At 34.9% G+C, this 25,717-nt stretch overlaps 1 protein-coding gene across 2 annotated transcripts in view; it reads left to right on the forward strand.

The window, feature by feature from the left end:
• Itpr2 (inositol 1,4,5-trisphosphate receptor type 2) overlaps positions 1-25,717 on the forward strand; it is a 479,802-nt gene that overhangs the window by 378,466 nt on the left and 75,619 nt on the right. For both annotated transcript variants that reach the window (XM_077799170.1, XM_077799171.1), the window contains 5 exons: positions 8-115; positions 4,686-4,878; positions 8,317-8,442; positions 16,471-16,646; positions 24,248-24,412. In XM_077799170.1, coding sequence (XP_077655296.1) covers positions 8-115; positions 4,686-4,878; positions 8,317-8,442; positions 16,471-16,646; positions 24,248-24,412 — 768 coding nt within the window. The remainder of the gene's footprint in view (positions 1-7; positions 116-4,685; positions 4,879-8,316; positions 8,443-16,470; positions 16,647-24,247; positions 24,413-25,717) is intronic.

Below are 25,717 nucleotides of genomic sequence, written 5' to 3' on the forward strand. Positions count from 1 at the left end.
TCTCTAGTTGGCCCGCCACAACAAACTGTTACAGCAGATGCTCAAACCGGGATCAGATCCAGATGAAGGAGATGAAGCCTTAAAATATTATGCCAACCACACCGCCCAGATCGAGGTAACCATCTACTATTTCTTGAAAGGGACCAACTGTGAAAAAAAAAAAAACATGTTTACTTTCTATTTGAGTCCATTTTCATATATTTTCCTAGAGCGATGAAGCAGCATTGAGTGATTTAAACTGAAAAGTATATACTAAAAGAGGATCTATAAGAAATGGAGGTGCATATCTTTCAAAGTTATCTTTTTTCTTCCTTTACCAGAACTATATGTAAATTGTTTTCTAAAATTAATAGAGTGATTTTATTTTTGTTGTTTGATTGTAGACACAATCATTGCAGAGCAGTGATATTTTAGAGACAGGATAAATATTATAGAAGTCATGATTCTAGAAAATGTTACTTTTTAAAATTGTGGAAGGCTTAATGCAAAAGAGATCTCTGTGTGTCTTAGGAAAATAGAAGTGTAGAAGACGTTTTCATATGACTGTTAACTTGAAAGGTTCAACAATTTCCATTTTCAGTGTGCATCAATTGATCCCTTGCCACCCCTCCCCTCAGATTAGATATTATTTAATTTTATTTAATGGCCAGTGGGAGTTCAGGAGGTGTGAGTCAAAATGCACTTATCATTATATATTGGGAGACCCGTATGGCTGTCATTTACTAGCTATGGTATCATTTTGACACTAGTTGGCAGAACTAATCAGGCAGAAGTGAGCAGAGTAGTTGTACCTTATTTTTTACTATTGCCAAATCTTTGGAATAATGAGCATTATTACTTTGTGTGGCAAAATGAATTCCTTGCTCACATTTGTAAGCATTAACAGTACCACAGCTTTGGAGTCAAACTTGACCTAGAGCAGCCCAGAAGCTGGACCTGGAGCCAAAATATTGCTCACTACATCTGGTGCTTAGGAACTGGGAGTCAGGAGGCTGAAAGAATTAATACAAATAGATCATCAAGTCATGAAGGTCCTGAGGACGGTCTCAGAAACCAAAGTACCGAGCAAGGAGATCAGAAGAGATCAGGGAATAGCAGGCAGAGTGGGCAGATGAGAGAGGGGGTTGTTTATACCTATGAGAGATGAGAGCTGCTGTTGAAGGTGGTTTTATTGATTCCCAGCAGTGAGGAGAGAGCTATAAATTCATTCTGTTAATGTTTACTGAGCACTCACTACCAATTCACACATATGGAAGATAATTCTGTGCAGTAAGTATATAAACAAGGCTCAAGGAAGTGCAGAGGAAACAGCAATTAATTGTGCCTGAAATTTTTCAGGATAGATTTCATAAAGAAGGCTGCCATCAAGAATAGATTACAGATTGGATACAAGTTTCTCTTTACTAATGATCAAGAAGAAGGCTTCAGATAGAAAAAGGGAATGAAGACAAAATGTGAAAGAGCACAGGGAGGGGATGATTCTTACAAAAAGAGCACTCTGGTTGCTATTTGGAGAAAAATTTAGAAAGAGAAGGCATTAGGGAAGACAGGTGAATCAGACAAGATCATGTGATAATAGGAAAGGTGAGAGATGGTAGTATTGAAGATGGTTGGATTGGAGAATATATGTACATGCAAATACACACACACACACACACACACACACACACCTCCAAACTTTGGGTTTCAAACTATATGCACACACACATTTGCACACATATAGGTAGAGTTATATACAGTTATATATCCACATATATAGACATCCTAACAGGGATTAATTTGGATTGTACATTGTATCAGTCAGTTTTGGTGTCATTATAAAAAAATACTTGAGATAATTAACTACTAAAAAGAAAAGGTTTATTTTGTCTTATGATTTTCGAGGATCCAGTTCATATTTGGGTGGACCCATTGCTTTTGGGCCTGTAGCGGGTGGTACATCATGGAAGGGGCACATGGTAGAGCAAAACCACTCATTATCCAGAAAGCAAAAGGAGAAGAGGAGAAGAACAATACCTTCTGTTTCTTCAAAGGCATGATTCCTTAGGTCTGAGGACCTCTTGCTAGTCCCAAACTCCCCAAAGTTTCACTACCTTGAATGGCTTTTAACACATGAACCTTTGGGTTCCAAACTATAGCGCATGTGTAAAATTAGTAAAATGGTGTGGAAAAGGATGCCCCTGGGCTGTAGGATGAATAAACAGACAAAAGTTGGTGTCATGTATGGAAATCCTGGGAGAGAATGAATTTTTGCTGTTAAAAGGTAGATTATTTGTTCATTCTTAGGTAAACTGAATTTGAGGTGAGTGTGAAACACCCATGAAATTCAACATAGAAGTCCAGGTTTCAAAGGAGGGGTCTGGGTTGATGGTATCAATTCTTCACACTGACCAGTTCTCATGTTCATTCAAAAATCAGCTTAAATGACCTTCTCAGAGGGGGCTCCCCTTCTTCCTCCAGGCATTCACTAATTCCACCCCCCGCCAGGTTTCCATAGCAGTTTCCATAGCACTTTAGTCCTTCTGTTAGTTCAATGCCAATCACACTCTGGAGTATTGTTGGCTTTATGTATATTTCACTTGTTTTCAGTTTGAGACAGGGACTGGTCTCAAATATCTTTGTATTTCCAAAACTAAACATTGTATCCAGAGCGTAACTATAATCATTGATATTATTGAGGATAATAATTTATCTGTAAATAAATTTTACAGATAAATTAATGACCCTAGGAAATAGAAAGTGTCTCATGTCTATGTGTCTGTCTAAGAAGGAATTGCCCTGTAGTGATGTTGCTTCTACTTTAAATTCTTTGTATAACAGAGATCTCAGTTCTTCTGAAGGACATTGCTTTAATTTGGAACAATCCTAATAATCAGAAAGGTTTTTCTTAAACAAAGAATTTTCACTAGCTCATTATAAAGTTTACTCTCTGTTGAGAATATTTCCTCCACTCTCAGCATGGTAGCTTGGTGGTGACATTTGAAGAACTGTCATGATTGCTAAACCTCAGGTTCTTATAGATAGGTGCTCACATTGTTTTCAACTTTGATTTCCCCAAAGCTCCTCACCTAAAAACTGAATAAGCATTTGTTGAATGATTTGTGGAAAAAATTAACCATATTTGGCTCTTTTCAATTAAGTTATTCCATTTACTTCAGTAATCCCTCCAGTTTGTCAATGCCCTTTGTAAAATGTGACAACCAGAATTAAACATGACATTTCATAAAGGGACTGAATAGCTTGTCTTATAATAATCAAGATTCCATTTCTTTAATGCACCCTGAGATTTTTTTAGTGTTTGACACTTTTTAATCAAGTAAACGTTTTTTAAAAATTTTTCAGATGGTTGCTTACCACACCGTATATGTCCAATTATTTTATATAATTGATTTTTAGTCTATGTGCAGGAAGTTTTATTTACCACTACTAAATTTTATCTTGTTTGCTTTATGTCAGTATTCTACCTTGTAGTTTGACTAGACCACATATTGTGTAGGATATCTTCAATTATAAGTTTAACAGAATACCAACTCACAGTTATTCAAACAACAAAAACATGTTATCAACTGATGGGAGGTCTGGAGGTGTAAGCACTCCTACAACTGATTCAAGCATGTAGGCTTTTCATGCTTCTGCTAGGTTTCTTCTTTCACCTTGCCTCAAGGCTGCAGAGTTTCAAGGTCCACACCTTTATACCACCCTTTATTCTAAACAAAAAGAAAGAGGGTGCAGGGTATAAAACAAAAAACAAAACAAAGCTTGTGTTTTCTGTGTTTGGTTTGGGGCCATTATTATTTTGTCCCAGGTGACTCTCTGCCTTTATTAGGAAGTAAAATCTTTTCTAGAAACACCCACCACCACCCCCATGCCCCTAGAGATTTCTTCTTATGCCTCATTTTCCAGAGTTAGGTCATATGCCCACTCCCAAACTAGTCAATGGCAAAGGGAAATAAAATTACTCTTCTGTATTTAGACCAATCCTTATTAATTCCTAAGGACTTGAAATGAACCTTGAAGTTTAAGCTTCATAAATTCTTTGTTACATAGTGAATCTGTGTGAAAATATTCAGCGTCGTTTTTGGTCTAAAGTTAAATGGTCACAAATACCAATTAAGGGGTGTTCAAAATAATGACTATACGTGTGTGGGCACATGCTTAAAAACAGTGTTGTTCCTACAAAAATAGGTTTTGCCATGCATAGGAGAACACTTTAATAATATAAAACACCTTTCCCTGTAGAACTGAGGATGCACTTGAATGTCACTTGTTACCCAAGATCCCACTCAGGAAGAACAGACCAGGAATAAAACACAAATATGCTAAGGGCTGGGTTTGAGGCGACAGCCAGTCACCTGCTAATTAAGACAGTCTTCGTTCTCTGGTGTACTTCATGAAAAAAAAAATAGATGGCAAAACTTTAATGCTAACTCAGAATGAAAGATTATTTTTTTCTTATTTGTAATACAGTATGCTACGATGTCAATTAATTGCTCTTATTTTATTTAAAGGTAAAATGCAAAATAAAGTACAGTAAAGGACTATTTTAGGGATTTTAAGCCAGCACATTTTTTTTTTCATACTGGATTCATAAAATATTAGTCAATAAACTCATGCTGAAAATTAAATAATAGTCTAAGACTCGGGTGTGCAAAAGGCTAAAATCAAATGCAAATTATTGTTTTCAGATTGTTCGGCATGATAGGACCATGGAGCAAATTGTTTTTCCTGTCCCCAATATTTGTGAGTTCCTCACTCGTGAATCCAAGTGCCGTGTGTTCAATACTACTGAGAGGGATGAACAAGGAAGCAAAGTGAATGACTTCTTCCAGCAAACAGAAGATCTCTACAATGAGATGAAGTGGCAAAAGAAAATCAGGAGTAAGTACAAAGACCTGAGAGGACTAGTTCTGTGCATAGCAGTAGATAAGTCGGTACTTTGGGGACACATGATGCCAATTCACTTAAATAGTTTTTAAATTTCTTTCCAGTCTGATGTCACTGAAGCCACTTACAGACTTAAGAGTGTAAGCCAAGTCTATAAGTGGAAACAGGTACCTGTGACTGCATGAATGCAGAAAGGCCTGATTACACATTGCCTGTCAGTGATGATCCTATTTTTTAAATACATGTTATGAAATGCAAGTTTGCAGCTGTAAGTTTCAACCACTGGGCAGCTGCAGGTTTGAAGTCCATGAATAGGCACCACTGGCCTCTGATAGTCAGTGAACAGGGTGGGGGGATGTCAGCACCAGTGGACTCCTCATGCTCTTCTCTATTGTCCTGGGATTGAATGGATTGTCCGGTGTTTTTCTGAGAGTCATCCTTTCTTTTAACATAGGTTCCCTTTCCATATCAAATAAGCCAAACCTTTCATACACCTGTATTCAGAGAGAGCAAGTGTTATAACTTTACAGTTAAAAATCATTCTCACTACTTATATCTCAGACCTCCAATCTATTTGGAAACACTGAGTTTTAATATTTAATTTTTTTTAACTTTAAATAAATTTTAATTTATTTTCCCAGATAAGGGATATCGTGAATTTTTAACAAAAATTGGTAGGGGGAAGCTCTCAATTAGGTTTTTTGGTGGTTTTTTTTTGTTTGTTTGTTTTGTCTTTAGGAGAGGTTTCCCATATAAGCTGGCCTCTGTTCATCCTTCTAGTTTTCTAGGAACCTTAGTGAGTATGATTTATGAACTTGAATTTAGCTTGAGAACCACATCTTTGGATATAGGATTGTGGCGTGCATTTTTAGACTCATCCTAGTAGCACGTATGAAAGAAGTCAAGAGAGAAATTATTCTCCCTTAGCATTTTACCACAGAGAACCCTAAGGAATAAAGTGACATTTTTGAGTGTCCCAAATATATGTAAGGACTCAGTAGTTTTATCTGAGACATTTGAAAAACATGCATTTTCTCCTGACCAAAAAGCAAATTGAATAGTGAGCTGCCCTGGACTCTGTGCTTTTTATTTACATAAATATCTTGTTATGTCTGAACAGAATCTGAACATTATTTCCAAAGCACATTTCACTTTAAAATTTGGAAACAGCCATTTCCATCATTTGTGAACTAGGAGTCCTCATTTTTAAAAAGCAGAATATTAGTCAATACAATGCCATGGCTAGCTTTTTCTAGCATGAAATATTCCATCCCAAGGGAAGAAAAACAACATGTACGGAACAGCAGGCGCTAGATGGGGATTCACAGGGTATCTCTGAAAAGTTTCTAACCTCTACTTGAAAATCAATAGGCCTCCCCCACAATTAACTCCAGTATTTTAATCCTGGTGTTAAGATATTAAAAGTTAGAGAACAAAAGGTGGTGGTGCCTAGGGCAAATTGGGCTGCTAGTCAACCTTGAATGCACTAAATGTCTGTTCAGTTATTTAAAAGAGGTAGAAAGAATAAATGGGATGATATCAAACTAAACAGCTTCTTCGCAGCAAAGGAAATCATCAAGAGCATAAAGAGAGAACCTACAGAATGGGAGAAAATCTTTGCCACCTACACATAAGACATGAATTTCCAGAATATTCGAAGAACTCAAAAGCTTAACCAAAAAATAAAAATAAAAATAAAACCCCAAAAAACCCAATCAATAAACAGATTGCAAATTAGTGCAACCACTCTGGAAAGCAGTATGGGAGACTCCTCAAAAAACTAGGAATGGAACCACTGTTTGACCCAGTTATCCCACTCCTTGATATACATCCAAAGGAAATAAAATCAGCATACTTCAGTGACATAGCCACACTGATGTTTATAGCAGCACAATTCACAATAGCTAAGCTATGGAACCAACCTAGCTACCCATCAACAGATGAATGGATAAAGAAACTGTGGTATATATACACAATGGAATATAATTCAGCCATAAAAAAGAATGACTTTATGACATTCACCAGTAAATGGATAGATGTGAAGACTATCATGCTAACTGGAAGAAGCCAATCCCAAAAAAACAAAGGTCAAATATTCTCTCTGATATGTGGGTGCTTATCTACAACAAGGTTGGAGGAGGGAAAGAATAGAAGTTTGGTGGATTAGACAAAGGGGAATGAAGAAAAGGGAGGAGGGATAAGAAATAGGAAAGACAGTAGAATGGATCTGACAAACTTTCCTATGGATGAATATGAATATACCACAGTGAACCTCTGAAATAAAATGTCACTTTATTCCTTATGGTTCTATGTGGTAAAATGCTAAGGGAGAATAATTTCTTTCTTGACTTCTTTCAAACGTGCTACTAGGAGAGTCTAAAACTGCATGCCACAATCCTAATTAGAATGAGATATGTTCCATGTTTGTATGAATATATCCAAATAGATTCTACTATCATGTATAACTAAAAAGAACAAATTAAAAAAGAAAGAAAGAAGTGAGTTTCCGTTAAGGTAGATGACATTCAGTAGATGTGTTTACTAATTCTTTTCTGATAACAGACATGCAGTCCCGTTTCTAAAAATGTTCTGCAAAGTCTCTCTCCCACTTAGAGATATTTCTTTTTTGCAGAGTTCATCTTTTTCTGCTGTTTCAAACCCAACAAGTTGTTAAGTATTGTGGTTTAAAATGTAGATAGTATAAATCACTTGTTCTCAGTAAATAGTAACTGTGCTGTGGCATTACGTTTCCGATTTTAGGCAACTACAGCTGTGTCACAGGAATTTTCATTGTAGAGGTACCTGTGCTAGGGTCTTTTGTTATTGTTGTTTTTGTTTTTTACTTTTAAGGCATGGGAATGGGACCAGTTCATCAGTGTTATCAAATTGTACAGTGATGTATACCATTTCATTAAAAGGGACCTCGGGCAGCTACTAAGCTGCCTTCCCCCTTAATCAGTTCTGGGGATAGAGTACAGAATCCCCTTTTCTACTTAATTTTTTTAATTGTAATTGAACTCAGGGGCACTCTACTGAGCCATATTACCAGCCCTTTTATTTTTTATTTTCAGACAAGACCTCACTAAATGTCCCATGCTGGACTTGCCATCCTCCTGCCTCAGTTTCCCAAGTAGTCCCTGCACCTAGCCAGAACCACCTTTTCTGACCACCATTAATAATTGCAAAATTACTCAGTCTTGTACTGCAGGGTAGGTGTAAACTGGCTGAAGGACAAAAAAAAAAGGAATATAATAGAAATCTCCCTGTGATATTCATTATTTTCAATAAATTAAGACATAATTGATGTCTACTTAAATATGATTTTATAGTAGTTGACAAAAATGGATTTAATGTAATATTATTTCAGTTAGACTTACCTGTTAAAATCCAGATTTATTTTCTATTCTGACCCGTTGCACTTTCTGCTTCCAGACAACCCTGCTCTGTTCTGGTTCTCGAGACATATCTCTCTCTGGGGGAGCATTTCTTTCAACCTGGCCGTGTTCATCAATCTAGCAGTTGCTCTCTTCTACCCGTTTGGGGATGATGGAGATGAAGGCAAGTGCTTGTCTCTTCAAATGATCAATGTTTTAAAATTCTAAAATTAATATACTACATAGGTTCCTTAACCATAAACAGCTCTGAAATAAGGAAAATTTAATTATTGTTAAATAAATTTTTCTGTTTTTGAAAGCATGATGTAAGTAGAGTGTTCAGTAAACTGTGGTCAAGAGGAATATAATTTTACAAAAAAAAAATCTCATATATACATGCACATATATGCAACCTATAATTTTTTGGTTTTGATTCTATAATATTATATATAATAATATAGAAAGTTGAATATTTATAATCTTGGTCTTTAAAATGCACAGTATAAGACAGAATATAATAATAGAGAATAAAGGATATTGACTATGAAATTAGTATTGTTAAACTAATAATGCATGTGGTTTTTTAAGGGTAAAGGTGAGATAAATACCATTTTAAGTGAAATGGGAAATAAGGTAGAAATATACTTAAGGGTTTTGAGAAATAAATTTTGTTTGAGTTTGACAGTGCACATGGGAAAATATATTACAAGTGAGGGAAACAAGTAAATGTCTTTGCAGTGGGCATGGAAAGAGTGGGGGGGCATGAAAAAATTAGCAAGTGATAACTATGAAGTACTTTTGTATCTCAAATGATAATTATAAAGTGCTTTGTATTTACAGGATTATTGTAAGAATTTAAGGAGTTGCTATAGGTAAAGCATTTAGAATAGTGCTTTACCTATAGCAACTCCTTAAGCGTCTGATAAAATTGAGTTGTGGTTGTTATAAGGTACAGTATGTTCATGCTACCAAGGGAAGCCTCTTGGAAAGGTGTTATGATGAAAGCAACAGATATTTAAGCTCATTTCAGATGAACTGGAAGTGAGACAAAAAATGGGAATCCTGGAGAAATTTTCTGTTTTACAAGTCCATTATAGATAACAAAAATATTGAAGTCTTAACCTTTAGCTACAATTTGTGTGGTCATGAAAAAAAAAGTTTTCTTTCGTTAGAAGACATTGCCAATGATAGAATCTTTGTCAATAAGGTGGATGCGTGAGTTAAATATCAGTGAAAACTGTAGCAACTCTTTGGCCATCCATACTGCACTAGGAAGTGGAAATTGCCTGCCTCTTCGGCCCTGTGTTTGGTCTCCTTTAATGTGAACTCTTGGCACCTGAGGAGTGTAACTCTTGTGACAAGAGAAGTCCAGCATGAAATGATAAATCACTATCATCTGCACACAGACTGCTGAGACTAGGTGGCAGAGTCCCAGTTAATAGAAGCATAAAGTTTTAGAGTTGGACGCAACTCTAGAATTCATCCAGTATCAAACCTTTATTTGACAGATGCAGAGATGGAAACTTAGGCAAAGATGGCTGATCTCAGAGTAGAAATCTAAACCTTTTGTTTCTAATATGGGACCTTTCTTCATGAAAGATTGTACTGGAAGCATGTAGATAGCAGGTGCTCCTTCATACATGACCTCATGTCCCCTCAGTTCCATTCTATGATGTCGCTGACATGACCAGCAGAGATGAGGTGCCTTTGCTGCCACCTATTATGCATGAAATGGTGTTGGGAAATGCCATCCACCTGGACCACTGTCCCTTACTCATTCAGGAGAAAGCAGAACACCGGATGTATTTTTAATACTAACCTGACTGATAATAGTTATAATAGTAATATTGATAATAATAATAGTGGCTGATGTCATTTACCATTTAGATTGGGTCAGGCAAAATGCTCAGCACTTTACATACATAATTTCATTGAATCTTCCTGACAAAACCTGTAAAGTGAGTACTTTGTTCTATGGATGGTTCACCTGTTTCAGATTTGCCTAATAATTCTATTTTAAAAATAAGTTCTCAAGGTGTTTCTGAGGTGACTAATCCTTGAACAAAGACTAAAAACCACATGTATAGATGGGTTTGGAGTTGTTCTCCTGACTCCAAAAGAAATAGGACTAACAAACACGAGCATGGAAAACTTGGTGCCCCATCATCAGCTGTAGATGCAAACTTTCCCTTGAAAAGGAACTAACAGTAGCAACCGAGGAGAGGCTCAGTCTCAAAGTTATCTGGGTGTGGGTTTGGCATTTAGAAGAAAGGGGTAATGTAGAACCCCAAGATGAGTCTGGTCATCAGATTACAGTTCCAGATGAGTGATTTAGTTATTACTCCATGAGCAAGGTTGAAATCTAGGTCACAGCATAGTCTCCAAACTTCAGCTGCACACTGTGCATCTCTAGGAAGGCCAAGGAAGGAAAGTCAAGGCTGATAACTACACTTGGCCACCAGAACTGTCTGGAGAAGAATTCTGTGCTGGTGGTGAAAGCTCTTTGATGCTGAATTTTTTCGAACAGGCTGAACCATTACTCTCCTGGAGCACTTTGAAGTCATTAAAAGATGGATTATGTGACCATTAAAATTCTTCTAAGATGTGCTCAAAAAAATGATGGGGACATGTAAGAACACAGGATCTAACTTAAAAGGCCTCCTCGTTGCCAAATCTGAGAAAACTTTGAGAAAAAAATTATTGACAGTGACACATTATAACTCATGGAATAAAAAAAGAATCCAGAAATCCATATTTGTAGTGAGAAAAAAGAATTCTTCCTTATAATAGTATTCCTGTTAATAAAATATAGGCAGAATGATGGAAATAGAATATCACCACTTGACAAACATCACAGCAGTAAGAATCAATAATGGGTGCTAAAAATAAGGGGTAACTATATGATGAAAACAGGATGTTCACGGAGTCTTAAAGTGTCTCCCCATGATATACTTACCAATTACAAAAGGAAAAGTGGTAACTTTAGAGTGTAGAAATCACTTTAAGCATTCAATCTTCATGTTGCCAGTCATGAGACATGGTGACATCATGTGGCTTCTGACAAAAGGTACCAACAAGGACATATAACATCATTTGCCAAAAATGGTGAGTAAACTGAGGAAATTTCAGACACACTCCAAATCAGGGACATTCTATAAAATAATCAGCTAGTAATTATTATAGTAATTAAAGTTATCAGGCTTATTTTTTAATTTCTTTTTTTTTTAGTTGTAGATGGACACAATACCTTTATTTTGTTTATTTATTTTTTTTAATGTGATGCTGAGAATCAAGCCCAGCACCTCACACATGCTAGGCTAGTGCTCTACCACTGAGCCACAGCCTCAGTCTCTTATGTCTCTTTTTGTCTTATGAAAGACAAAAATTAAAGAATGGTCCAAGTTAAGAGAGATGAAAGAGGGCTGGGGCTGTAGCTTAGTGGCAGAGTGCTTGTCTAGCATGCATGAGGTACTGGGTTCAATTCTCATGACTACATAAAAATAAACTAATAAAATAAGGCACTCCATCCATCTACAACTACAAAAAAAAAATTAAACAGAGAGATGAAAGAGATGTGACAACTAAATGCATCGTGATCCCCAAAAAATGATTTTAGTTGGGCATATGGCCAACTTTGGTCAAGTAGGTTAGATAAAAAATGCCTCATCAATGATGTTGATCTTTGGTTATATAAGGTGTTGACATTGAGGAATTTAAGTAAAAGGTATGGAGGATCTTTTTTTTTTTTGGCGTTGTTTTTGCAACTATTACATAAGTCTTAAAGAGTTTGCAAATGAAGTTTAAAATGAAAAATAAGTAAATAAATATAGGGGATCTATTTTACCCTGAGAGCCTCATAATTTTGTGTGTAGATATTGATTATGTTGATCATGAAATCTCCTAATAAATCTTGAGCCAAAAAAGAGACCTCTGATTAATGTGTGCCACCCTTTCCAACCCCAAACCTTAATGCATGTTACTTTAGAGCCACAGAGACCAATGGGAGCATGAGAGCTGAGGGGCTGGCAGAGGGACTGGGCTGTTGATGCTTTCTCAAGGTGTATTTTCCAGCCTGATAACAACAGAGCCACTGGGGATTTCTTAGGCCTCAAGTCTGGTTTACAATGGGGATACAATATTAACTAAGAGAATAGTGTTCCCCTTTGGCCATGGCACTGGTATACAGTAATTAAAGGGAGATATTATGGGGAAGACAATTCTTAGAGGACAACTTGAAAAGTACCCTCTGTCCTCTACTCCAGATAGAGAATGTCCTCTCACCTCAGGCTAGCACAGCAGCTGTTGATGCTAGGAAATCTCCTGGATATCTGCTCAGAAATTAAAGATGGCCATGCCAATTTTCTCTGCCCAGGACTGCATTTGGCAAAAGCAGACTAGTCAGTGGAGAGAATCTTGCCATTGGAATTTCTTATAGCAAGATAGCATGTGATTTTTATAAAAATGAGTATGTTTGTGTGTGTGTGTGTGTGTGTATGTGTGTATTTCAATTTTGTAGCTAATTATTTTTCCCTACAAGTGCTTTGTGTTAAAAAATAAATAAATTCTTCAAGGTATTTCAGTGCATTCAATTTAATAAGCATAAGCATTGATGGGGTACCACCAAATTTCAGGCAGCATGCTAGATCCTAGAAATTCTAATATTAGGAAAACTGTCCTTGTCCTTATGAAGTTCTTGGTATGATTAAAGGAGCAAAAGTTGAGAAAGACACAAGGAAAACCCATGGATTTATGGATGGATGTCTACTTTAGATGGACTAGGCAGAAAAAAAAAAAAAACAAGAGAGTCTTATGAACCTATGTGGGAGGCAGAGGCCATGGAGAGAGACCAAGAAGTAAGAAGCAGCTTGCTCTATACAGGAAGCCATAAACAAATTAGCATGAGGTAGATTGAGGTAGATAGCAGCGTTCCATTATGTGAACTGAATTGAGTTTCCAATTTTGCTGCCTAAAATTTCTTTTATAAAGGCTTAACTTCCTACTTTCTAAGATTTAAAAATGTATAGGGGGATTTCTAAAAATATTTTCCATTATAAATATTATACATGCTCCTTATAGAAAATTGGTAGAAATATACTGTACTGAGAAGACAGATAACCTTCCCCCTTAATGGGTAAGGATTGGCTTTGAAAATCTACACAATCTGTTCTAGAGTTTGTCAGAGACGTTTTATATTTTAATTTCCTTTCTTTCTTTTTCTTTTTTTTTTTTCGTGTTGAATCTTCAGATAGAAAACAATAGGATCATTCTTATGGAAGATAAAATTACAGTTATCATTATCAATTACTAGTCATTTAAAATAAATTTTAAGCTTCTAAATTCATTCCTCAAGGATGTATTATTTATCATTAAACTACGTGTGAGACACTCTTGGAATTCTTTCTAGAAAGCAACCAATTTTAAGCACATGGCTATTAATTTCTTGTATAATCAGGAGGAAATATCACCAAGCTTGATACTATATGGAGAGGAGTAAAGATGTGGCTACCTTATCAGGCATTAACACCCAGTGTGGCTATCTGTGCCAAATCTGGGACTTCAAGAATGTCATACCAAGACATTGTGAATGACACTGAAGAGTCACATGATTGACAGAAAATTGTTAAATGTGCCTTGAAGATGTTGGCGGTTTTGATATACTTGAAAGTAAAGCTTTACAACTTGGAGTGTTTATAAATAGACTTAACTGCCTTCTTAAAATGAACTCACAGAGTATGTTTCTGTTTGTTTACTTAATGAACTTTAATTTATTGCTTCAAGACAAGCCCTGTGACAGACCTCGAGATGGCCCTCTCCCTTAGGGTTTGCATTCTAAAGGAGACCCAAGTCCTAATAAGGATAAGAGGACCCTAAAGGCATTTTTTTTTTCCCCATTGAGATCTGTGATGTCAAGGCAGTTGGTGGTTGGGCTTTGTTTTGGTAGACACAAAATGATTATAAGCCAATATCAAAATAAACACAAGTAGCATGTCCATTTTGTTAACACTGGAAACAGAAATTGAATGTAACTTTCAGGAAGTTTACCCCTTTTCTTTCCCAATCCCTGAATTAATCTTGCCAGATAAATTTGATGATGGGGGATATCAAACCTCTCTTCCCAATCTTTTTTCATCATTGTTTGCTATAAAATATGTGTTAGTTCATTTTGTACTGTTATAATAAAATACCTGATGCTGGGTACTTCATTAAAAAAAAAAAAAGAGAGAGAGAGTTTATTTAGCTCACAGTTTTGGAGACTTGGAGTTCAAGATTGGATGGTCCTATCTGTTCACCCCTTGGTGAGGGCCCTCGTCACAACATAACATGTTATAACTCATAACATTACAGAAAGGTGGATGTGGAAATGACCAATGACCGTGTGCAAAAACTCTGCCTGCAGGATAGCCTCACTTTATAACAACTGCTTTGGAGAGGACTGCGTTGGTCCTGTGATAGCTGCATCAATTCCTTCCCAGGGCAGCACCCTCATGACCTAATTACTTTGCAGTCGGCCCTGCCTCTTAAAAATTTTACCACCGCAACACTATCATACCAGGGCCCAGGCTTCCAGGCTGTGAATCTCTGGGGAACACACTCATACTGTATGCAGACTATAGCAAGAGACAACATGATAAAAACAAGCATTTCAGAAGTTAATGTCTAAACTAATGCTCTTCACTGATATTTTTTGTTTGTTGTAAACTTTTTTTAGATTTGTATCTGGAATATCAGATGCTCCCACCCAAGGTTCATGTAGCCAAGGCAGCAACATTCAGAGATGGGACTGTGGGGAAGTATTTGGAGCATGAGGGCTCTGATAATTTGATGGCATTTTAGGGAGGTAGGACGTAGTTGAAGTGAGCCCTTGAGCATGTATTGTCCCCAACCTCCTTCTCTCTCAGTCTGCCTCCTGTCTGCTATGAGGTACGTAGCGTGGCTCTGCTTCACCTTCTGCCATCATGTTCTGCCTCACCTCAGGCCCGAAGCAATGGACCTGACTGTCCTTGGAAGGAAAGCTCAAAACCACAAGCCCAAATAAATCTTTCCTCCTTTAAGTTGTTTATGTCAGGTATTTTGGTCACAGTGATGAAAAGCTGACTAACACAACATCTGACAGTATCAGTCTATTTTTGAAATTTATTAGCACTATGAACTAAAGTCTATACAGAATTCATAAAAGGAGGCCAGATAACCCAAGGTTTCAGTGATAGGACAAAAGCTCTCCACCCCAAAGCACTCAAGGTGTTTTGTATGCAGAAATAAATTTATAAAATAATAAAAACAGGTGTGGCCAAAAGAATAAGAGTCATCATGGAATACTTACTAAAGGAATTTGTGGGAAAACCTCCATTTTGTTGTATCCCCTGTGGCAATGTCATCCTATGGACAGGAGTTTGAAGTTCCAGAGCTGATCCAATCAGCCCAAGAATGTTGCCCCTTGATTTACTTCTGCAGATGGAGCACACACAACCTTCAGAGGATTCCTTGATTCTGCATGTCAGTGCAAATGTCATTGAATTGTACTTCTTTTTAAAAGAAAGATATTTTAAACCTCCTTTGTGGGCTGTTTCTGAGAAATTCTGTTTGTAATGGAGTTCATTTTTAAAAACTTTTTATTTTCTGATGATTGCATAGCTCTACGTTTTCTTTAAATCTTGTTTTGGACTTCAGATTCTCACACTCATACATATACATTCAGACGTAGACACCTGTGTGTGTGTGTGTGTTGTAACAGTTCAAACTTGTCTTTATTTCATAAAAAAAAAATTAGGTATTCTACATACTGGATTGTTTTTAGAGGAAAATGTAATATGGATACTTGGTAATAATGAAGCAAGACAAAATATGAGTTCAATGAAAAAGTTGCCTGATTTCTCATGATTTAGCTATACCCCTAACAGTCATTAATCATAAATTTTGAATTAGGATTTCCAAGTGAGATGGGTCTATGGAAAACACTTAGAAAATTACTCCCAGAGGTGAGACAGGAGAATTCTCAGACTTAATAGAAGGAGGTTAACTAGTGAGTAAGTAGCTTGAAATTAATCACAAACTTTCTAGTAATGCAGTAAGTAATGTGTTCAAAGACATTTCCTTAGAATATAGAGTTTTGATTCAGTGCATCATGGCTTGACTTGCTCAAATAGAGGAGCAAGTATTTCAGCATTTTCTAGTTTTATTCTCATTGAAAATAAATTTCTTCTACATTTTACAGGTACCCTCTCTCCATTGTTCTCAGTCCTTCTGTGGATAGCAGTTGCGATCTGCACGTCTATGCTGTTTTTCTTCTCCAAGCCTGTGGGTATCCGGCCCTTTCTTGTGTCAGTCATGCTCAGGTCAATATATACTATAGGTCTTGGCCCTACGTTAATACTTCTCGGTGCAGCTAATGTAAGTACTTTGCTTAGCTTTCTATTGTTACAGAACTAATTAAAAGTGTATTAAACATAAAACTGTAGCTCTGTGCTTTCACTCATGTAGACAAAATGAATTCTAATTTATTGTGAACCTAAATTAGCCATGGTATAATTTGTACATTATTTAATTTAGAGAAATTAAAAAATGACAGAAAATCGATATATTTAAGGAGGTAGCATTTGGGGCATGACCCAGTTCTGCCATCAATTTAATCTAATCCAATTTTAATGCCATCCGCATCCTATACCCACAGCTATTGACAGCAATGACTCCAAGCCACTGTAAAACATCCTAAAATGATTTCTAAATCATCCAAGAAAGATTAAGTTATATTCAGTAGAACTTAAGAAGTGAATACCTTTTTATCAAATGACCTAAGAAAAAGGGTTACTGCCTGAGAAAATATGAAATTGAACTCCTCTTATGTGAAAAAATATTATAAACTTGTAGAAGGCATAGATAAGATTAATATTCTTTTTGCCAAGTTTTGAAATACTAGAAAAAGGGAGTACATTTTGAAACTTTAGTTAGGTGAGTTTAGAATATGCAAGCTAGAATACTATTTCAAAAAGCAGGTAAGACAATTATACAAATAATATTACCCAAGAAGTAAAATTTTTAAAGGATCTCTCTGCCAGCTTTACACAAGGTGAAACCATAAATGGATATTACCTTAAGAAAAGGTATAACACCAGGCTTTTGAAATACAAATGGACAGGTAAGCCCAGAAATATAGTTATTATAGCTACTGAATTCCTAATGCATTTTATCTTTTACTGAGTTTTTAACATAATATACCCTATTCTGGAAATTTTTTAGCTAGAATTTATCTCCCTTACTACATTATACAGTTTTTAAGAATAGTGCTTGATCATTCAATGTCATAGGGAACATCATAGGGACTCAATAAATATTTCTCAAAGCAGTCAACTAATTTTTAAGTGAATGAACGAGTGAAGGAATGGTTATCTTTGTATTCTTGTACAGTGTCTTTCACATAAAATATGTTCAAATACTTATTGAAAATTTATAAATGAAATAGTCAACCAAACTTGTGAGAATTATGATGCTGAGCTAGTATGAGCAATTCTGTATTTTTGTGTTTCTGATATCTCTTTTATTACAATTCTTAAAAATTAAACATGACATATTTGACACTTCCCAGTTAATCGGATTATTCAAGCAACCAAATTGCCAGTTCTCAACTATTGTTAATAAAGGGAAGTGTATTATAAAGAAGTCTAAAATTAAAGAATCTTGTAAAGTACCAAATATACATTCTGCAAGTTTCTGGAGGGCAGAAGTTGTCACGTTCATGTACATAACCCTACTCTTCTTGCTCCCTTCCAGCTCCTTTTTTCTTTACTACTTGGTATTTGAACATTGAAAATATTTACATGAACTGAACTTGTACTTTCAATGCATTGGAAATAAGCTAATTTGGTAATATTACCAAACCATCTAATTTGAGAATATTCAGGAATATATCTAAATTTTTCTAAACCTATGTATTTGGCTTATTTTTTTCTTTTAAAAAAATAATTTGAATATTAAACCATATTATTTAAAGAAGCAAATATTTTTCATAAACTGGTAACTGACCTCAATAGGACACTAACCCTAAGTTAGAAAAATCCAAGTTTGATAAGTGAAATAATAGTTAGATAGATTTGGGCCAAAAATAACAAACTTTCACTGTGCCCCTGTTATATAATTTAATAGATACTAAAAATAGCAAGAGGAGAGGACATGGCGCTCGCCATCTAGAGGTGGATGTGTCAGACTCACTGTTTTGCATGTTCTTTATCTTTGGACCCAGAATATATTAAAAGATGAGGAATAGCATTCTAATGTCTGTTGGGATAAACCCAAAACACTTGAAGTATTTCTCTTATTCCCTTCCTGGGATAGGATAAAAACAACACTTGTCCTTAGGTTTTGGTGAGAATAATTCCACTATAACAATTGAGTGTTCATATGAAAGGCAAGTCTTATACTTTAATATCATTATGAAAAATTTTTAAAATATGTAAACATATCTACCTTATTAACTATATGAAAATCTGCTGGTACCCTAATAGCTTTTATAGTATAAAACATGTTTGCACAGCCAGATTATGCATTATCACATCCACTGGTCCAGGGCATTCTGATGAAAGAATCAATGTCAATTTGGGACAAACTCCATGGAATAATTGTAATCTTGATATAGCAGGTATTGACAGAAGTTTTATCTATAATTTTAATATTATATCAACTAAGAATTCTTAGTGAATAATCATCTACCTTAACTTTTAACATAACATACTGTAAAATTATCTACGGTTTATTCAGGAGGCAGGAAATAAACAAATGAAAATATGAATTGGTCATGCTGTGTATCTTAGGTTTTAATATGTTCATTTTCTTAATTTTTGCTTACACATTTGCATTGCATAACAGGTGAGATTATAAGTGCTAAAATTAGAGATATCAGAAACAGGAAAAACCAGACATCTACTTGAAAGGTTAGCCTTAATGAAAATCAGAACTAGACTTCAGGCAACTCAGCAAGCCTCTGAATTTCATTCTTCTCATCCGTGGAAGGAATGAGATACTGATACCTAGTCTGTAAGAGAGCAGTTGCTGTTTAGAGCAATTGAGATGAGTGTGGAAGATTTAGAAAAGAACAATAATTAGGATACTGATACAACAGTAATAATGGCTACCATTTACTTAGGATCTAACATGTGAGGCAGTATGCGCTATCATGATTGGAGAGTGTTTCTGTTTTGGTTCTTAGAGTTTCTTGTTCCTGGACTCTGCCTTTCATAATGTTATGCAAACACTGAAAGTCTCTTTTGGAAAAGGAACTAAGTGGGAGGAAAAAAATCCTCAGCTTGTGTGCTGAGCATTTAGGATTACTGGCTCCTCTTTGTTGTAGTACTTCATATTTTTCTCATCTTTATTCATTTCTAGAAATTGAAGTTTTATCTAGATTTTAACTAGCTTATCTTGTCACAGGAGTTATCCCAATGTTTAAGATGTCTCAAAAATTCAAACGTTTTTCTTTCTCAGTTATGAAGCACATCATATAACCCACTATAGTTTCCTTCTTTCTCATCCACTACACTGCATTGATAGTTAATGGTAATAGAGATTAATATGTTCTTCTGACAAATATAAGTGAACATTTTAGAAATTTAGGATCACTTAATATTTTTTCATTCTAATAAGATTGTATGTAAATCTCATTTTAATAGTCATATAAATGTTAAATAACTTGTTTAACCCTTCCATTATCTTTTGTTTAGAAACTTACATTTTAAAATAATATCAATATAGTAAATATCAGATCTTTTAACATCTTGTAAACACTTTTTAGTCACAATGTTTTTTTTTTCCTCTTTCTAACAATGCCTGGAAATGTATAATAGATTTAAAGCTATTTGTACATCATTTGTCTTTCTCATAGTTATTTGTCATGTGGAAATGTTTTGTTATGCTAGAACTTGGTCTTGTCATTTTGCAGAGAGGAGAAGCAAATGGTGTTTAGCAGATAACTAGTCTATCAAATAAACTATGGTGTTCAAATAAATAAATACCCTCAGATATTTACCTGTAGGTAGTTTTCTGGAGGTCTCTTGTTGCTATTGATCTATAAGGTTGAATCCCATCATATGTTCACTTAATATATACAAATTCAATTATACATTCCAAGTCAAAACTCTTATATTCCCACCACCCCTACACACACACACACACACACACACACACACACACACATTTTGAATGCTCCTAACTACTTCTGGTATTCACTTGCAGAATACAAAATTGCTTCAGTGCTGTCTTTTGTACTTAGTGAGAGATGCTACTCTTTATATTGTCCAGGTTTACTGTACTGTTTTGTGGGCAGATTAAAATATTTCCAGGGCAATTCTGACTGCATGCAAATTTTGTCTTACATATTAATCTTAGAACCTTATCTTGCCTACAATGTAACATCACTGAAATAGAGATTTTTTTTAAAAAATCAAATCATCTCATTTTCTCATTTGAGAAGGGTGATTCAGTCAGTTGGTGAAAATATGGTAATGTAGTTGAAGATGATAAATTCAATTTTATCTTTTCAATATATAAGCGGACAAGTCTTGCTTGTTTTTTTTTTTATTCTACAATTTATTCTTGGAAAATAGGTCATATTTTCCCATAGGAACAATGTTAAGATGGGGATACAATTCTTGATCAGGGCCAGAGTATGAAGTTAGATCACAAGGATAATATAAAGATGAAAACAAATGTCTGTGATCAGATGAAATAGTAAAATTTAAAAGACTCACATAAAATTCTAGAACTATAAGGCACCTAAATTCTAGGCACATAATTGCAGACATGAGCAAATAAAGTCCTGTAGAGACAGAGGATGTACTAAAGCAGGAAGTTAGTGCCATAGCCACAACTGGACCCCAGATGGCCAACTTCTCATCCAGTGTTTTTCCACCACACTGCACTGATATTAGTCCTGAAGACATATCCACAGACTATAAAGTGTATGTGGAGATATTACTTTACTGTATGTTTTTTACCTAATTAAAACCAGTGGTATTGCTTTAGTATACATTAATGAACAAGTGACTGTTAAATTCACATTTTGTTTGGGAAGACTTGATGGTGTAGCACTGTTAATAAAATTTCCAGAAAGTTTACCTCTTTGCCTCTCCATGCCCACTCTTTTTTCCCCACCAACATATAACTGACCCCATCCCCATAAAAAATATAGCCTGGGCAGCTTTGAAAACTAAATGGAGAAGGGAGACCAAATGAGACAGTTATGGTGTTGTATATTGGTCCCGTGTGTCTGATTCCAGGGCTTTCTAAGCCAACTCAGATGTTCTCACTAAGCTTCTAGTCGTTGTTGTCCATGTGGACCTTTGCCATAGAAATGATTGCCTACATCACAGTAGTGACAGGTGAAGGACTGGTTAGATGACAGCAGCCAAGTCAGTCGTGACATGAAAAGGGAGAATGGTTTTGCTTTTTCATTATTTGAGAACCAAAATGTATTGCTCTTTTTTGAGAATTCAAATTCAACATATCATTTTTCCTTAGTGTACATGGCTTATAAACTTTTTTCTTACATAAATATTCCCAGCTCTTAAGGAAAGTGTTCTATGAAAACAACTGACAAATTGCATTATATGTAAGAAACCAGAATTCAACTTCTTGCCTAATCAAATAATTATTCTTGCATTTATTTCTCCTTGGTATGAACTCTTTTTTAAAAAAATATTTTTAGTTGTTAATAGACCTTTATTTTATTTATTTATATGTGGTGCTGAGAATCAAACCCAGTGCCTCACACATGCCAGGCAAGTGTGCTACCACTGAACCACAGCCCCAGCCCTTGGTATGAACTCTTTAAATCATGAGGACATTGATTTCCCTGTGTCTGATCTCTAGAGAAATAGATGGATGCCACTGCTAGAGCTGACTCCATCCCACTTCTAGACTTAGTCCAGAGAACAGAAATGTATCTGTCATACTTTAGATCAAGATTCATAAACCAAAACTCTGAATACAAATAAAGCAAATCTCTAATTTTCATGTGAAAATGGCAGAGTCCCTTTTAGGCAGATATGTGTTCTTGCTTTTTCATTATTTGAGAACCAAATGTATTGCTCTTTTTTGAGGACTTAAATTCAAAGTATTCTTTTTTCCTCAGTGTACAGGACTTATAAAGTTTCTTCCTATATAACTTTAATGATGCAATTTAAAGAATTAGAGATCAGGAAACAAGAACTTTCTTAATCACATCATTCATCCTTCTGAAAAGTAATTATTCTTACTTTTAATTCTATTTATTATACCACTTTTGTCTATATTATACTGATGAATTGTAACAAATGAATCAAGATAGTGTAAATTTAGACAAGAGCCACTCAAAACAATTAAGAGAGTAAACTGCTGAATACACTTTGCCAGACATTCTATTTCTTTCCATTTTCATGGCTGTTTCTTGTCAAATACTCCATGTGGAGAAGCACTTTACATTATGTAAAGTCCCTGTTTTTATGATATCTTATGATATCAACCCTGTTCTTGAACAACCCTGTTCTTGAACAATAAATATGAAGACTTCTATTATACCATAGCTGTATTTAATAATAGTGGAAGCTAGTGAAGAAACATTGAACAAAGAAAATAGTAGGAGTTTCTTTCTATTTGGTGTTATTAAAATTGTTAAGATGATGAAGGAGGAAGTGATCAATTATTGCAAGGATCGTTAATTGGCTGAGGGGAAATTTAGGAAAGTTTTGACTTTTTTAGGTGCTGGGCTGTTGAATTGACTGGTCTTTCAAAACATTCACTAATAACCCATGGGTCATTTCATCTGTGTTGATTTGGGCTTCAGAAAGTTGAAGGAAAAGTTTTTTTCACCTTTCAAATTTTATATCTGACTCAAAATGTTATGTTCCTTTTTAATGTTGTTTAGAATCATCCCCTAAGGTACTTTTGCTTATGTTATCTATATAGAAAAAACCAACAGTGTTGCAAAGAGCAATCTGTTTTTCCAAAATTAGGTTTGGATGCTTAAAGATAAATATGTTTCCATTAGATAATGTGAAGAACTCAGGGAACAATGAGGAAGGAAAATTCTAAGAATTCTTGGAATCTGTAATTTCTTCTTTGATGACTATGAGGCAAAATTGGCTCTTATAAATAATGCTGTGATTCAATAACCAAATAGATGGCACTAAGTTTATGATAACTAATGTCTTTATAAATCACTGTACATATCATTGTTATTGTTAAAGAATGTCAATATAAATTTCTACATTCCCAAAGTTATGCCACAAAAGGTAATATTAATTAATTAAAGCCTGAATATAAATGTACTACATGATCAGAGAAATAGTAAACATTCTAAAATATTTATTGAATAATTACTACATATATGGCTTAGAAAATAAATATGTGCATTATGTTTATTTTAACCCAGGTACATAGTACATTCATATTTTCAATGTATATAAAATAAATGGCAAAAAATATTTAATGACTTGCTTCTTTAAAATAATACTCAATATAAAAAATCCAAGATAGAAAAGACAAATCTATATATTTTCTAAAAATTTTTTCTGTTATATTTTAGTGCAGTAAACCATTTTATATTTCTTTTAATATGAAAATAATAATAAAAGTAGTAAAGAGTCATTGTACTAATTGATTCATATTGCACAATGTCTTTTAGTCTTCTAAAGAGATCTATGAGGGAAATTTTTTATTCCAGTTTTTCAGAAAAAAAAACTTTGAGGCTTACAGTTGCATGGACTAGGTTGCATAATTGGAAGAGCCAGGATTTAAATTCAAGTCTGTTTCGATGGCATAGCTAGTTCTCTTCATCATTCTTCTCTTTTACTGAAACTGAAAAGGATGCAAGTTTTGCACATATGATGTTTCTATGCAGATTTATATTAAGAAACCATGAAAGAAAACCACAGAGTATATGGATAATAGTTTTTGTCAGTATCCTACTATGTATGTGAATTCAGGATAAATAAAGACAGTAAAATCAAATCTTTTCCTCCTTTTAGCTTTGTAATAAAATAGTATTTCTGGTGAGTTTTGTGGGAAATCGTGGCACGTTCACCCGAGGATATGGAGCAGTCATCCTGGATGTGGCCTTTCTCTACCACGTGGCCTACGTCCTGGTCTGCATGCTGGGCCTCTTTGTTCATGAGTTCTTCTATAGCTTCCTGGTGAGTAATCTTTACATGGACAGTCACTGCTGAAAAAGCCACAGTGCTGCTGCTGCTTATGCCTTGTCCTTTGATTTATTTTTTATTTTTTTAGAGCAGGGCCTGACATTTAGGACAAATTGTGTTATTTTTAGAATTTCTAAGGAAGAGTGTGAATTATAATTTTTAGTCTTTCTTTTTTTTTTTTTTTCTGGGAAACCACATAGGAGGTATAGTTTTTTGTTTCCTCTCTCAGAAGCAATCAACCATCCCACCTCTTCTCAGGCTTCATAAGACAGCTGCTTTTGGTTTCAGCCAACTAATATTTCCCTTTACATTTCAATATTCTCCAACAGTGTTGGGGAAAGTAGGGATCTATTTTCTTGGGTGCTGAAATCATTGTATTTTTATAATATCAAATGTTATTTTCATCTTTAGAATGTTATCTAAGTAAAATGAGGAGAAACAAAGGCCAACCTAGGGAAAAAGACAATGAGTCATTTGTTTTAGGTACAGTCTTATAGTTTCAGGTTTAATATGTGATTGTTAAGTGTATATATATACATATATATTAATACATATTAAAGAAATATCTATGTATATATTTCTTTCTTTCTTTAAATAGATGTTTTTAAGACTTTTCTAGAATGATTATTCTGTTTTCCTTTCTACATATATACTGTTTTATAGCAATAAACCAGGAGAGGAGTCAATATAAATGTGTTATAATGTTTTGAAACTTAGAACATTACCATGTTGGTTAGCATCATAGTGCTGTAGGGACAATTTATTTCTGTCTCTGGTTCATAGTGAATATACAGTGGAGAGTGCTGTCTAGTAAAGTGATTCCTGAAAACAAGCTGTAGACCTAAAAACATTTTGTTGACCAGTTTATTCAGGCCAGCAAGGAAGAATTCAGTACCTTTTGCTTTCCTATTACATGCCACAATCATGTAGGAAGGCTGAAATGAGGCCTTATTTCCTTTATCGTTTTATCTTTGGAAGAGTTGTGGTTATGAGTGGATTTTATATTTTGAATCAGACATATTGTATTTTGATGCAGACTTATCTTCTAGGCTGTTAAGTTAGATCATTTAGCAATAGTTTTTTTTTTCTGTTCCAGCAATCCAAATGAACTTTGTCTTTTTCCTGATTCACCAGAAAATTCCATTTTTTCCTGTGATATGTAAAGTCCTATTATACCCAGCACTTTTACCTGACTCTGACATGCAATAATGTATAATTTTTAAACTACTTCATTCAGGCATTATTGACTTACAAAAATCTGTATAATATTTAATGTATATAACCTGATGAATCTATAAT

Source organism: Urocitellus parryii, chromosome 5, assembly GCF_045843805.1.
Source record: "Urocitellus parryii isolate mUroPar1 chromosome 5, mUroPar1.hap1, whole genome shotgun sequence".
Classification (NCBI taxonomy): domain Eukaryota; kingdom Metazoa; phylum Chordata; class Mammalia; order Rodentia; family Sciuridae; genus Urocitellus; species Urocitellus parryii.